The following is a 16487-nucleotide window of genomic DNA, read 5'->3' as shown; positions in this document are numbered from 1 at the left end:
CCCTCCAATGTTTGCCCCCCCCCCCCAATCCAAAACTGCTTCCGGCGCGCCTGGGTGTGGGAGGGGGGTGTTCCCCCTCCCACGGTGAGAAATTTGATGCATGTTTTTGCGTCTTTTATCGACTTGAACCCCCCCCCCCCCCCCCCCCCCCTGCTTAGACGCACCGGCGTAGCCTGGATAATGATCTTGTGATTATTTGGAGGGCGGTGGTTAACAAATGCGAGGGAGCGAAACGACCGAGCCCGAGCGAGCGGAGGGAACCGGGGGGGGGGGGGGGGAGTGTGTGGGAGGGGGTGTTCCCCATGCCACGGTGAGAACTTTTTGCATTTTGATGTTGTAAAAGGTGCAATTTGATGCATGTTTTTCCGTCTTTTATCGACTTGAAACGGCTCCACTTGTGTAAGGTAGCAGGATATTTTGATGTGGATTATTATTGAACAATTTGCCTGTAAATAGTGGTAGCATTTAAATAAACTTCTTGTATTAATCTATTGTTACAATTAATTTCATGAACGTTGTCTGTTAAGCAGTCAAACAGAAAAGGCATGCTCACAAGGGTGCATATACAAAAGAGATGATTTTCTCCTCCCACACGAAGGTGACTTTATATTTTCAGACCTGAAATTCAGCGATCTGGTGCAAACTTTTGGTGCAATACTTGGATTTTTTTCTAGCTCCCCCCCCCCCCCCCAATGATATTTATGGAAATATTTGGACTTTTTTCAGGAAAGTGTTAATAGCAAAATCACGGCTCTTATTCCGCGCGTGCATCATCTGTGTGTATGTACAAAGTCTATATAATGAGGTGGAGGGGGAGGATGTGGGAGGGGGATGCCCCCTCCCACTCGACGGAGCTTTTGCGTTTTTGAAATCAAGATAAAGCGATCTGAAGCACACTTTTTGTGAGAAATTCGGGTAGTGTGATTTTACCCCCGATTTTTCCCCTTTCTTTTTTTTTTCACGATCCAAAAGTGTGTGTGTGTGGGGGGGGGGGGGGGGGGGGGGGCTGCAGCCCCCCCCCCTCCCCCCCCCCCCCCCCCCCCGGGCCGGTTCCGCGGCCCCTGCTATTCACCAGTTATGAACATCATAATGACTAATATCTCTCTGGGTCTTATACAAGTGGAGATTCATAGCCAGATAATATTTGATGAAGTTTTAATGATATGAGGATCAGAGAAAATAAACAAGTGGAGCGGGCAAAGCTGAAAACACAAGGTATTCAAATCATTCTAAATAGATTGACTGAGGTAAATACAAAAGATATATCTTAACAAGATGCAATAGTTAAACCCGGTATTTCATGAAGTATAATTTTCCCATTTCGCGTAATGTAATGTCAATTTTCAATACCCTTTAATGTTGCTTTTTCATATTCAAACTGTTTTGAGGTGGCGATTGCCCTACATATTTCTTCACAGGTTGGAACTCTTCCGACAAAAATTAATGCAGATCGAGCAAAGGTAAACAGCGCCCTCTTGCAATTATTACTCTGTACAATGTACCTTTCACAAAATTCGCCGTTTCTACCTGTTTGAAGACAGAATTAAAAAAAAAAGTGACGAAAGTTATAAAGTTGTATTTTAATCAGCGTAAAGAAACTGAGTTTAGTTTCTACGTACTGGGTACGTCATACCTGTTCTATGCCCTGTCACCACCAATATGTTGTCCATAGGCCTAAGTGAACTCACATACACCAAAGCAGAGAAAACTACAAGTAAATTTGTAATAATACAGCATAAGAATTTTGCTGTAAAAAAAAGAAAAAAAGAAAAGAAAAGAGTGCTGGGTGCCTGGGTAATCTAATGTCGAGGAAAATTGTTAAGGTTTGGTATTACTTTTAGGATTTCTTCCTGTTCGAATTCCTATTGTGAATGTTGGGTGTTTTGAATTTCATTTTTTCTTTTCATCCAAGTATTGTGTGGATTGAGTGAATGCAGCAATACTAGACGGACACATCAAGAAAGTTAGAGGAAAATCGGACGATCGGTGTAAAAATTATGAATTCTTTAATATTCAGTGCAGCCATGACAGATGAGAACATTATACGTGTGTGACATCATGCACCACAGGACAACGATATAAACAGAAATATTGAAAAGAATACCACAAAATATCTTCTTTTTTTTGGTAAGTGAAAAATACACACTCTGTCGACTTGTTACTGACACATGTTAACGGTAATATTGTTTCCCTGCTCTCTACAGTATGTAAGGCAAGAGAAGACTGAACAGGGGCGGATCCAGGAATTACGTAAAGGGGAGGCGCCTTTGCAAAAATTAAAGGGGGTGCACGCACCCCCCCATTTTGTTTTCATTTTTTTTTTTTGTTTCAACCAAAAATAAAGAGGGGGCGCGCGCCCGGTGCGCCCCCTTCTGGATCCGCCACTGCTGAATTATTCTGTGATTACTTTCTTACATCGCTGTCTTGCTGTGATGCCACAAACTGTCTTCCCATCCAGCGATGGCGGCACTGAAACTTAAAAGATTAATGATTTTTAAAGGGATTGCCCGTCTTTCCTATTGTTACATTCACTCATTACACAGAATTACAATATTATTTGGAGTGACCTTGTCTTTTGACATTTTCTCAAAGTGCTCTTATACTTGCCTTCCGTCGCCTGTCATTATTCATTCATTCAAATCAAATTCTACATTATAGGATTGCATCATTACCTCTTTTTTCTTTTGTTTCTGTGCAATCAGACAATCAGTATCACATCTGTTTACCCGGTTGTAATAAGGACAAAACAACTCTGATTTATCTCCTTTACACATTCCTCGTTTATTTTTGACAGCGTCTCGTAGGCGAAAATATTGCTAAACAATTTCGGGAAACGCCTTGCCATGGCGTGGTATTAATCTCTTCAAGGATATCTTGATATAAAGTGACAGCATTATAGTATCCTAAGAAAAGAATTACTCTTATCGTACATAGATGCCTTAGAGTTCGGTAAAAGCAGCAGTGGCGTATCTAGGGGGGGGGGGGCAAGGGGGGCTCGTGCCCCGGGCGCCACTCCTTGGGGGCGCAAAAAACGAAAAAAAAAGAAAGGAGAAGAAAAAAGAGGAAAAAAAAACGAAGAAGAAGAAAAAAAAAAGAAAAAAAAGAAGAAGAAGAAGAAGAAAATGAAAAAGAAAAACAAACTCGCCCGGAAAGAGGGGGGGGGGGAAGGGAGAATGGTGGGGGGGGGGGGGGCAGAAAACCAAATCAAACAAGATAAAAACAAGACATGATGATGACACGGACAAAATGACAATGTTTATTGTGTTCACACAAGAATTTCATGTTCTGTCAGCTGAAATACAAAAATTTTCGGCTCGCTCACTGCGCTCGCTCGCCAAAATTTATATAAAAAAAGAAGGTAAGAACAGAACATGATGATGACGCGGATAAAATGACAATATCTATTGTGTTCACACATGTCATTTTATATTTAGCAGGCAAAATGTTTCACGGAGCAGCGACTGCAATTTCTTTCGTTCTGAAGCGATCGCCAATTGGATCAAAACAAAGGCGCCAACGGTTTCGAACATAGGGGGAGGGGGGCGCAAAAAAAATCAAGCAGGATAAGAACAAAACGTAATGATAACGCGGAAATATACAAATTTCGGCTCACTCGCTCGTACAATTTAGAGTATTTTTTTCAAGTCCACAGTTTGTTGGTATAAATCGTTATCTATAAGGCCGTCACTCTATCTTGAGTAGAATTGTAAGATTTAATAAGCAAAAAATGACAACAATTCCATGTTTTGTAAGCTAAAACACAAAATTTTTCGGCTCGCTCGCTGCGCTCGCTCGCCAAAATTTATCAAAGAAAGAAGGTAAGAACAAAACGTGATGATGACGCGGATAAAATGACTATGTCTACTGTGTTCACACATGTCATTGTATATTTAGCAGGAAAAATGTTGTAAGGAGCAGCGGCTGCAATTTCATTCATTCTGAAGCGATCGCCGATTGGATCAAACGGACGCCAACGGTTATGAACATGGGGGGGTTGAGGCAAAAAAAAAACAAATAAAAAAAGATAAGAAAAAAAACGTAATGATGACGCGGAAATACACAAATTTTGGCTCACTCGCTCGTACTAATTTAGAGTATTAGTCCTCAGTTTGTTGGTATAAATCGTCTTCTGTAAGGTCGTCACTATATCTTGAGCAGAATTGTAAGATTTAATAAGCAAAAAATGACAACAATTCCATGTTTTGCAAGCTGAAATACAAAAAAATGTTCGGCTCACTCGCTGCGCTCGCTCGCCAAATTTATCAAAAAGAGAAAAAGAGAGATAAGAACAAAACGTGATGATGACGTGGAAATATACAAATTTCGGTGCACTCGCGCGTACTAATTTGGAGTATTTTTTAAACCCTCAGTTTGTTGGTATAAATCGTTATCTGTAAGGCCGTCAGTATATCTTGATTAGAATTCTAAGATTTGATAAGCAAAAAATGACAAGAATTCCATGTCTTGTAAGCTGAAATACAAAAATTTTCCGCTCGCTCGCTGCGCTCGCTCGCCAAAATTTATCAAAATTCATTACATTCAAATCACCCTCAAAAGACCCCTTTTAAGTGCTTGAAAAAGCATATGGACTTTGTCTGAAGTCCCTACCGGGATGGGGTTGGGGTCGAACACTTTTTCAGAAATTAGGGGCGCAATTTTCGCGCTTGCCCCGGGCGCCGTTTTCCCTAGATACGCCACTGAAAAGCAGTTATCATGATTTACATGATCTAGCTACTAACTATGTTCAACTCCACTCTTCGATACAGTTCGAGGAATCTGGGATGCCTCTACGACTGCACTAATTAAGCTGTGATCAGGGAAAAAAAGAATCATCACAGATGCCGTTTGAATAAACTAGCATTGAGTGAACGCATTTACCAAATCTATTCCCGTAAACATATTAGTATTAGACTAAACAACTTCAGGAACCGCCTTGCAATGACATGGTAATATCTCTTCATGGATCTCTTGATAATCAAAAGTGACAGCATTGATCATTATGGTATCATTAGAAAAAAGAAATGGCTTGTTTCTGGTTTTCGTCATCCATTTTGATTTTCATCGTCAACAATTTTTGACAATTCGTTGCGTTAAATTGAGCAGCCACAATCTCAAACTGTGCCTTATAGATGTCATCTGTATTCCCTTCTTCAAAATTATCGCTTTTCCCGTCCTTCCCTTGTCATGTTAAATAGTTTAATTTCTGCGCTACATTTTTGCAATCAGAAAATTATCATGGCTGGTAACAAAAGGCATCCAAAGTCGGGGACTTCGAGTCTGCGCATCTCAAACCTGCTGATGAGTGCGTCGCATTGTTGTTTCCAGCATGACAATCGAGAGAAGGAGATCCACAGAAGATTAAAAAAGCGATTTTAAAGGGATGGTACAGTTTTGGTTGAGATGGGGATTCAGATTTTTTGTTGTTGAGATGATTAGAAACCATTTATATGAAATTTTTAAGAGCGTAAAGATTCTGAGAGGAAACTTAAAGTTTTATTTGATAAAAATCGGTTTTGATATGGCTGATCCAAAAACAAAAGGTCCTAATACACTGTAATAAAAGATGGGACCCACCTTTTATGAGGACCACTTTGTTTTGCTTTGTGTTTGAAAATCCCAGCCCTTTTAAAAGTAATTTTCATCAAAATCTAATAAACTATTATTTCCCTTTAGAGTTATTGTATGCTCTTTAATTTTTCATATAAGCAGTTTCTCAGTAACTATCTCGCAAAAATTCGAAATCTGAATCTCCTCTTGAAACCAGAACTGTATCATCCCTTTAAAGAACAAGAAAAGAATTTTAACAAAGGACGTGGGAGGGGGAGGGGACAGAGAGAGGGAGAGAGAGAGAGAGAGAGAGGCGGGGGGGGGGGGGGGGGGGGGAGGAGTAGGAATGCAGGAAAGCATACGAGGAGATAGTGATTGGGATGCTTCATTATAACATATTGATGATTCAAACCTCTCAAAGCACTTCAAAGCGGCAAAAATGAAGTGTTGCTACAATAGATTCGTTTACAGAAAAACAAAATGAGAAGACATTTTCAGAGTTCCTCTTCGATGGAGCTGCTTCGCGACGAAGCAAACGGCGAGCGATGGCGGATGACATCTGGAAATTGTTGTTCAGGAAAAGCAGTGGGGCAAGCTATCGACAAACAAATATCAAAAGTTAAGCAGAGTAATTGGATTTCGGTTACAGTTCGTTATTCCGAGGTTCGTAATTCCGAAAACGTAATAAGTTTCGTTATTCCGAGGGTCCGCTTAATAATCCGAAAACGAAATAAGGTTCGTTATTCCAAAAGATTGTTATAAGCAGTTAGGCCTTATTTCTATTTTCAGATTAACGATTCGTCGGAACGACGAATCTTTTCGTACAGAATTCTCGGATTAACAAACCTTCGGAATGACGAACATCACCCTTGGATCTCTACTGCATCATCAAAATGTGGCTATATGCAGTGTTGTTTGCATAACGAGGATCAAAGAGAGAGAGAAAAAGATGCTAATATGTTGCTAATGCAATATTTTAATTCATTATCTTGAATTCAAGATTCTATGGCGATTGTCAACTCTTTGAACAAATACCAATCGTCTATATACGACAACTGGGAGTTTCATGAATTTTACTCGTAAAGTTCCCTTTCGTTCTAAAGAGAAAGGATACGACGTGTTGATTTGTCCGTCCAGTCAAAGTAGTTGATGCCCAATCTGCTTGCCAAGCGGCGCCCCAACTTTTCAAGTTTCTATAATAAAGCAGAAATGTCGACTGCAAGTCATTTTGTGTATATTTTGTTCTTTTGCTACTGAATATTTTAATGAATCATACTAATTTGTCGACTGTAAGTCACTTTTTTTAAAACAATGATTTCATACCCATGGTGTACAAGTTTTAATGTGTATTTCTCGCTGTAGTTGTTTTTTATATCAATTTTATATTTATGTCAAGTGGACCCCTTTGTAAAGGTGAAATATAATTTCCCCATACATATATTACAAATTGTATATTCAACAATGATTTCCCCTTACCTCAACTATGGAATTCTAGCATGGGGTAATTCGTCCAAATTTTTGCTTGATTCGCTATTCCTTCTTCAAAAACGCGCCATCAGAATTATCAATAACGCCGGATATTTATCTCATACAAATGAATTTTTTCACAAGAATAAAAATTTTGAAATTGATTGATTTGTTTGATTACAATCTAGGTATTTTCATGTATAAATACTCAAGGAATGATCTTCCTGATGCTTTTCTTCACATGTTCAAAAGAAACTACTCAGTTCACAATTATCCCACCCGCCAACGGGACGCTTATCACCTTCCACGTACTCGCACAATTTTCGCGATGAAAACAATTATGTATGCGGGACCGAAATACTGGAAGGACCTCCCCCCTGAACTCAAAGGTTGTTTATCACTGTCATCCTTCAAATGCAAATTAAGACAGTATTTATTGAATAATTACGCTACATCAGCTCACTGAAATTCTGTTTTGTGCTGTCCAGGACTATCCCGTTATACTGTACTCCAGGGTTGTTGTCATGTTAAACCAGACTTTAAGAGCCCAGCTGTTTGCGCCCTTAAATTCTATCACTGTGTTTATGTATATTTTTCCTTCTTTAAAGATAGCTGGGACGAGGAAACAGCTGGTATTTCACATTCTCACTGCACTGCAACTGGTTGTTGAATGTCTTTTTTTAATGGATTTGCAGGTGCATGTGTTCCCTTCTTAATACACGCAATGTACACATTTCTAATACTGTCTGAACGGTATCATTGTTGTTATAACTATATTAAGTCATATTGTATTGCCAGAACGACAATGGTTCATCCGCCTATATACAGCATGTGGCTTTTCCGACCCCTAACCTGCACTAGAGAAGAATTTGCTATATAACTGTATGTTTGTACTTTTTTATTTTGTTTTTCTCTTATGTTCCGGTCATTGTTGTACCCGTGCTCCCCTTCTCAATCTTAAACTCGTTTTTAACCGGGACCTACGCTCAACAAGCTCGCTTTTAAGTAGGTTCCTTCATATTTCTTTAGCATTCATTCACAGATTCCAAACTTAACAGATCGACCACTATTATGTTTTACATGATTATTTGCAATATTCTATGTATGTCATGTATTTCATTTAATTTTGTTATATTTGATGTAATTTTTCATCGAGAAATATGAAAATAAATTGAAATTGAAAAATTGAAAAATTGAAATTGTAAATCAGCTGTGCTGAAAGGGCTATCTACCCTATTGCTGGAAATGAATGAATAAATAAATAGATAATAAAATACAAAATAATGGATAACATCGCTTCCCTTTCGCTTTGTTTACATACAATACACGCAATCATGTATTAACTTTTTCTTCGGACTGTCATCTCTGCAACCTATTTGCTCATTTATTACCGGTGGCCTTCTGCATCCAAAGCCCACCAATATACATTCTAACAATAATTCAGCCAGACCACCGTTATTCCTCTGTCGTGAATGGCTCGAAATCAACAGATCATTCCATGCCGTTATCAGATTAATGTAACGTATACGTTTAGTGTGTTTGAATGTACCGATTATACGAAGAAAATGAATGTATTCATTCGTAACGATTTTCTTCAAAGCAGAAAACCTTCAATTTGATTTGAAACAAATTACATCAACTCTAATTAGAATATGTGAAAAAAGCAATGTAAAGGCTTTTGTCAAAAATTCGAAAAACAAAGTCTCATTGTTCGTCTATTCCATAGAGAGTGGGTTGTCAAGAACGATGCTATCTTTGCTTGTTTTTTTTTTCTCTCTCTCTCATCCAGAGGGTGGAAAATGGTTCACAGGGTGAGCATTTGTATCGGATACTATAGTTTTTCCGGATTTGTTTTTTTCGAAATAGATGTAGGGAATATACTTTTCTCTTTTTTCCGGAATGACATTCTAAATCCACGCAAAACACGCGTGTTCGGTACATGCGCAGCAGCCATGGGTTTCGATTCACGGTGTAACAACACATCCACGTTATTTTTTCTTCTAATCATTGTAATATCCTTTTGTAATGACTGTCCTGCCTTGAGTAATGTATTAATTTCCTTGTTATGATTTGATTTCTTTATTTCTGACCAGAACGTGTATAGGCCAATAATCAGTAAACATGACATAGCATGATATACTCCTGTCCAAGTTAATGGTTTTGACTGAACTGAACTGCAGAGTGAGGTATTAAGGCCGGAGCACAAGATTAAAAAAAAAAATGAGACAAAAAGCCTTGCTCGATATACTTATCGGGAAGAATTATCTTACCTCTTTTCGAACAGTCGATGAAGTCAAATCTTGTGGAGCGAGGTTGTAGCCATTCAAAACTATCTTGAAGAAAATTTCTCCAGAACCTACAGCGTGGGTTGTTCGAGAAGCATTAACAGAAAAATCAACTGTGCCGCAAACATACCATTTATAACAGTCTGATATATATTGCCTTGGATATAACGGACTGTAACGATACTAAATGTAAGCCCTAACCCTCAGAAGTTGCAACAATCAAAGTCGCCTTTTCGCTGCACCCACTCGATCGTGCTCATTGAACTTCCCCATAAGAGTAATTATGATATTTTATAACACTTACCGCTGTTCTGACCAATAAGCCTGATGTAGATGTTGTGCAGGAGACCGCGGTAGGTCAGATCACCTTTCTTCACGATGTAGTACTCGCCTCGGGGGAGGTCGATGATGATCTTGATCATGTCCTTGTGGACGTAGATGCGATGGAGACTGATGACGAAGAAGAGCACGGCGAACGAAATGAATTGCTGGTCGAAGGATAAGGAAAATGAAACCAAGAAAGTAATTGACGTGTGATAATCAAATCAAATCAAACAAATCAAACCTCACAAAAAAGAAATATTAAAGTTTCAGCTACATTGTTTGATAAAATGAAAGAAAGCAATTAAAATGGAAACTTAATATTCCATTTATTTTCATTCAGAAGTCCCCCCCCCCCACACAAAAAAAAAAAAAACCTCACCAAACATAAAGAATCTAAAAGTGTTGCTTAGCTAGATATCCTCTGAATTTCCTTCTCTTAGTACCAGCTCGGGGACATTTGACATAACACAGTTTGAAAAACGCTATTAATATAAGGATTTTATCCTTGCTCTTTTTTTTTTGTTCCAATTACACGGCCCTCAAAGCACACAAACTGTCAAATAGTAGTCAAACCATGCAGAGTGGTTACACCCTATATGTATGTATTCCTATGTATTGTGCAAAAAAGGGGGGGGGGGGGGCGAGCCCCCCCTTCCCTTTGTTATTTTCTTTATCTTTTTGTTTGTATTCCAGGATGATTGTTACTTACCGACGGATCCCAGAACAGGTACCAGAGCGTCACTCCTATGACCTCGACGATGATTCCAAAGAGGAAAATCCAAAACCACTGGGATCGGAATTCATATATGAACCCTACGTCACAAATTGAAAAAAAAAAATCACGTATAGTAATCAACAATGGTAAAGTTATGCTATCAACCACCTGGGGCTATAAAAGTAGATACACTTTAAAGTATTATGGGTCTACATGTATTAAAGCTCTATAAGAAAAAAAAAATGATTATCGGGACATACACTATAGATTTTCTATTAAATGTATAAATATATTTATAAAGAAAATAGAACAGGCAGGCTCTACACACGCACACACATATGTAGGGTTGGGGGTACCACGTATCGACACCCTAAGGATCTGTAGCTTGTTTATTCTAAAAATATAATACAAATCCGCCTAATTCTTACCTCAAATATGCCATAAATACTGCAGTTTTGAATGTCGTGACCGTCTCGTTGATTATGAATCTCCGTTTTAAAATAGCGCAATTTTAGTGCGTGCGTTCCGTTTTCTTCGCGCAGCTAAAAAGGGAACCTTGCGATCGACACCCCCTCTCCTCCATAGGTATACACGTGAATTTCACAGCATAGGTATACACGTGAATTTCACAGGCCATAGGTAATACACGTGAATTTCACAGCCATGCGTCGTTACTGATCGGATGTGTAATTTTTAGCTTGGTTTGTTTGAGTTTGATTTTCGTTTCTTCGTTTTTATTGTTTTTATAGCTAATGACACTTAATCCCGCGCGTACTTTTTTGTTCTATACGCAAACAGCCATGATACGCAGGGTGTCGATGGGAAGGTGCCCTGTCGATAGGTGGTGCCCCAACCATACACATAATAATGAACAATAAAGTAGGCCCTATGCATATATAACAACAAGTTTATGTAGGCTCTACATATTTATACATGGACAAGTATTCAATTCGATTCAGTTCAAAGTAACGTGTTTTTTCTTTACCAAATCGCTGCAGTGACGCGTACCTGCAGGCCTATGCACCTTGAGCAAAAACTGACCCGCATGATTCTGAGGGGTCTATATAATAATTAGTGATGTAAAATGTCTTTAAAAAATCGTAGAAGTCTGTTGTGTTCTTCATCAACGTCGCCTAATTCCTCGTTGATTATGTAACGTGCTCTAACGTTAGGAATCTTCCATACGATTTCTACTTACGATTTGGCGCAGTCTCTGTAAACGGGTGGGTGTGGTTTTCCGCTAGTTTTTCCCGGAACACGTCCTCGGGTCTTGACCAGATAGACATGTCCCAGGTCCCGAAAATTCCCACCACTGTCTTCTTCATTTTACCAGAAATAACCGAAACGTTTCTAGTAGAGTTTGAGAAAGTCGTATGCGATCATTATTCTTTACAACACTACAGGATCATAAACATAGCATGCAACAGACACTCCTAAGATTTGTTTGTTGCGCATGTTATACGTGCTCTATTTTTGTGTACGCGCATCGTCAGGACTGTGCGTATTCTTACTAAGAAACAATGCGCAGGCGCGATCATCATCAATTATTTTCATTATTACGTCATTCACTGTTGTCTTTTTCTCCTAATAACAGCAACAACAAAGTAATACAAGGGTGTACAATAATCAAATATCAATCTTTGCAATAAATTGCGCCATCAAGTGCTAGAATGGAAATTAGGGTTCTTTTGTAGATTGCGAAGAAAGTGAGATTAAGACAATGAAACGCATGAAAAAAAAAATGTATGAAGGAGCATCAAATCAGTCGTTGGACAGGGGCATCCTAGCGATCATAGATTATTAACACCTTCTCTGACTACTTGTATTATTCCAACACCCTTGACGCGTATTGCATGATTAGCACGCCACGGCTGAGCATCGTCAGTATCCAATTTAGGGAAGAATCTGTGCATTTTTCAACACGTTGTAACTGAATCTGAACGCTGGATTTGCAAGGTAGGGCAATAAGGCACGAATATGTTTAGGTATGTGTTTTATATGGATCAGCAGCTTTGTAAACCAATAAGAAGTAGGGCTCCTAAGAATATCATTTCGACTATGAGCATGTATAGATAGATAACGAAATGACGAACTTACATTGGTTATTGACACTTAAACGCTCAAAATTATGTAATACGTACAAAATATAAAATTTCGTATAAGATATAAAATCAGTACAGTTGATTAACGCTTCAGCAATCAGAAATGTAATACAGTGTATGTGTACTGCGTAGGGAAATGAACGGTGATTAATTCGGTGTGATTGTTTTCAACTTCACATATCTGTTGTAAATATAGCTATATTGTAATTTGTTCACTGTAAGTATAAAGTGTGTCTCTACCTCCCATGTGTCCAGAATAGGACGTGGTATATTATAATACATGTCCTTTGTTTTTACTTATCAATAAAGACGTGATTACAACAAATCTTGCCTCTTTCGTGTATGTATGTTTGAAAACAATACGGCCTTTTTCATTTGATTCCTCTTTGCATGTTGCATATGTTTATTCTCTTGCAATATCCATTAAAGGGACTGTACATGCAGTACTTGTTGAGGTGGGGATTCATGTTTTGAATATTCCTAAGTGAGATAATGAGAAACCTTTTATGAAATATGAAAGAGCATGTAATTTTAAGAAGGATTCAACGTTTATTTGATGAAAATTGTTTTTCAAATGGCTGAGACATCCAAAAAAGTGATGCGACAGGCCACGCCTTGTTTTTGGATATCTCGGCCATTTCAAAACCGATTTCATCAAATAAACTTTCGATACCCCTTAGAATTGCATGCTCTTTGACATCTCATAGAGTGGTTTCTGAATATCTCGCAAAACGTTAAAAGCTAAATCCTCACCTCGACCAGAACTGTACACACCCTTTAACCCTTTCTGTGCAAATGAGTCATATACGCACAAATTACACACTCACACTCACATACACACACGCACACACACACACACACACACACGCACACACACACACACACACACACTCACACACACACACACACACACACATACCATATATACCAAAGACGAATCTTACATTCACAAAATAATGAAATATCTCAGAGATATACAGTGGATAGTTCAATCAACGTCAATGGCAAGAAAGAACATAACAGCTCTATTGAAGAATGACAATCATCTCTTTAATACAATGACTATACTGCCTTTTATTTATCAATCCAGACTTGTCAGGTATACAACTGAAAAGCAGCAGTCCAAAAATTGCGTATGGCAATATTGTCTGTACTGAACATGGTTTCGTTTTGCAAAAGTTGGGAACAACGAGACTTCTATTGTGCCCTGCACACAACATTGTTTGCAGATATAGTATTTTTTTTTTGCACTATATCAAGGAGAGAGTGACGTTTGTTACTATAAGTATTTTATTTTTTTAAAAAGCAAACGTGCTGTAGATGTAACAAATTCTTTGACCACTTTCACAAATATCAAGAAGAGATGTTGCAGAAAAGTGTTGCAGAAAAATGTTGCATACCATAAAAATATATCTATATAACATTCTATCCCTTTTTTCAGAATCAAATTGCGTATAGAATCGCAGGCACGATTGAGTTGGAAATAAATAATTTACTCTATTACAAAAACATTGCAATTCTTCGTATTGTGATTTAAAGATGCTACAGCAGACAATTCAACGTTTTGCAAATCAAGAGTCCAATATGTAATCAAGACTGACATAATCTGATAAAAATGATAATTATGCCCATGGAGGGAAATAATCTTATATAAACGTGATGTTGCTTTGGCAATTAATACACCATACAACAACAAATAAATAAAAGGGGGTCACACGCTTCTTTTGCGATAGTTTAACCCGTCTGGGACAACAAAGCCAAATATAGTCCATCAATACCGAATGAATAATTAGTAATACAAAAGAGAAGTGGTATATATAACTATAATTATATATCACCCCACCGTCATTTTGTCTTGCTTTAAATTGAAACTGTAGAGCCAAATGATCCATTCATGGTTTTAACAGTTTTAAAACACGTAGAATTTATAACGCTTTGAAACCACTGATATTGATGAATCACATACAAAACAGAACGATCGCACATAACCTCAGTAAAGACTCACTCGGAGTTAGAAATACTCGTAGGACGGATACGGGAACATTGGAACAATATTGTTCCTGATTCGCTAAGAGCGAATGCACCTTGCAAAAAGAAAAAGAAAAAGAAAAAAGAAACCACACAACAAACAAACAAACAAACAACAAAGAACAAGCCGAAGAAAAAAATCGAAAAATAAAAAATAAACACAAGCAAGCAGAAAAAAAAAACTCTCCCAAAACAAAATTAACCGAATGTGTTTAACAAATTTGTTAGATAAAACAGATAAAACAAACCGTGTTAATTACCTTTGGAAAAAATACATACCGACGCTATGGATACCAATAACACATTTGGAGTTGTTGCCCATTCACATTATGACAATGGTCTCTATATGCATCAAGGTAATATCCGACATGGATATCGATTATTATGTATGTATATGAGTATTGATGTTGGATGCACAAAACACCCCCTTCCAGCACACGCGTCAAGGTGTGTCAATCACAATGCATCATTCACCAAACGAATAACTTGAAGACAAGGAGGGTAAGTAAGTCAAAGGACATTACGGGAAATGAACAGTGATCCACTCCTTTAAAGGGAAATTCCTGTGCAGTTGAAAGTTAGTTTGAAAAGAAGGAGTGTTTTCTCCGTTTTTGGCACAACAATGACAATTTGACCAAAATTTGGACGAAAAATAAAGAACTTATGAAAATTTGAAGTTTCACTATTGTTCCGGAAGCAGTTCTTGAACAGTCAATGTGAATTTGCAAATAGTGAAGTGATGATGTCATTCCCTCACAACTTGTTATACAGTTTGAAAATAAGATTTTAAACTTTCCAGTTTTTCATTTCAACACGAATATCCCCAGACTTAAACCTAATGTGTCTGATCATTATTCAACCAAGAATGATATTACACTGTAAAAACATCGGTGTTAGATTCAACACCACGGGTGTTAAATCTAACACCGATCAAACTTCAATAGAGGACCACACCCACAGGTGTTGAAAATGCACTGTGATGGTGTTGAAAAGTGTTCACCTGACACTTCGTGGTGTTAATTTGACACTGTACCTGGTGTTATTTTGACACTGTACTGGTGTTAATTCAAAAATGACACCACATGGTGTTGATTTGATATTTGTTGGTGTTAATATCAATGGTTTAACACCAGTCCAGCTTCAATAAGAGACCACACCAGCTGGTGTTACTGTGGTGTAAATTTATTTTCACATTTTTTTTCAAAAATCTAGTATTTTAATGTAAAATTCTTGATCGTCTTGTTTAAGTTAAAAATCAACAAGAAGTGCAGTTACTAAGAAACTCTTCAAAAACAGTTTAAAAATTGGAAATGACACCCGGAGGTGTTGATTTAACACCATAAATGAGCACCGAAAATTTAACGCCAGCTCGGTGTTCACTATTTAACACCGGACTTTTTGCAGTGTATGGTTTACACTTTGATAACAGAAAATTGAATTTTCGTCACTTTTTTTTTTTGTACGCGATCAATGAAAAATTCTAAAGTGGTGACATCATCAGCTCGCATATTCATCATTTGCATATTCATATCAACTGTACCAGAACTGTTCCGCAGAAATTAGCAAACCATCACAATTTCTCTAATTTTCATTTTGACCAATAGTGTTCACTCTCGCACTTGCAAGATTTTACTATCTCTTATCAGACAAATCTATTACTGACTTGGAATTTCCCTTTAAGATCTATACATGGTGGCCCAGAAAGAAAGGAACGCGTAAGATCTTTAATTTCAGCAATATCGTTGCAAATATGTCTTTATTTCGCACACTGTTTGAAAGGCCATTCTTTTTCCAATAGAATGACACCAATTTCTTTAATTTTGGTTGATGTGTTATGATTTTAGGACCATTTTTGTCAACCCTTGCCATTTTCAAAATGTGATCATTTTGCACTCTCAGAGATACCGAGACCAGCGAGAATTCGGCTTGCCATAGAACCAGTAGCATTCACAATGATATTCACAATGACATTCACATTATTCACAATGATAACGGACAATAACAATTACACATTCCGCC

General features: G+C 37.8%; 1 protein-coding gene across 1 annotated transcript; it reads right to left on the bottom strand.

Moving 5' to 3' along the window:
• Positions 1–6041: 6041 nt before the first annotated feature.
• LOC139736254 (cation channel sperm-associated auxiliary subunit TMEM249-like) lies at positions 6042–11663 on the bottom strand. The gene is made up of 6 exons (XM_071646986.1): positions 11537–11663; positions 10333–10436; positions 9604–9787; positions 9285–9370; positions 6662–6740; positions 6042–6106 (listed from the first exon to the last, which is right to left on the bottom strand). Exons 1-6 carry the CDS (start codon positions 11661–11663, stop codon positions 6042–6044), a joined length of 645 nt encoding a protein of 214 aa, XP_071503087.1.
• Between the last annotated feature and the right edge of the window lie 4824 nt (positions 11664–16487).

Source organism: Diadema antillarum, unplaced genomic scaffold, assembly GCF_040938485.1.
Source record: "Diadema antillarum isolate AM-2024a unplaced genomic scaffold, OU_Dant_1.0 seq00000634_RagTag, whole genome shotgun sequence".
Lineage (NCBI taxonomy): Eukaryota > Metazoa > Echinodermata > Echinoidea > Diadematoida > Diadematidae > Diadema > Diadema antillarum.
Note: the sequence above shows the minus strand (reverse complement) of the source record. Positions and strands in the feature narration are given on the sequence as shown.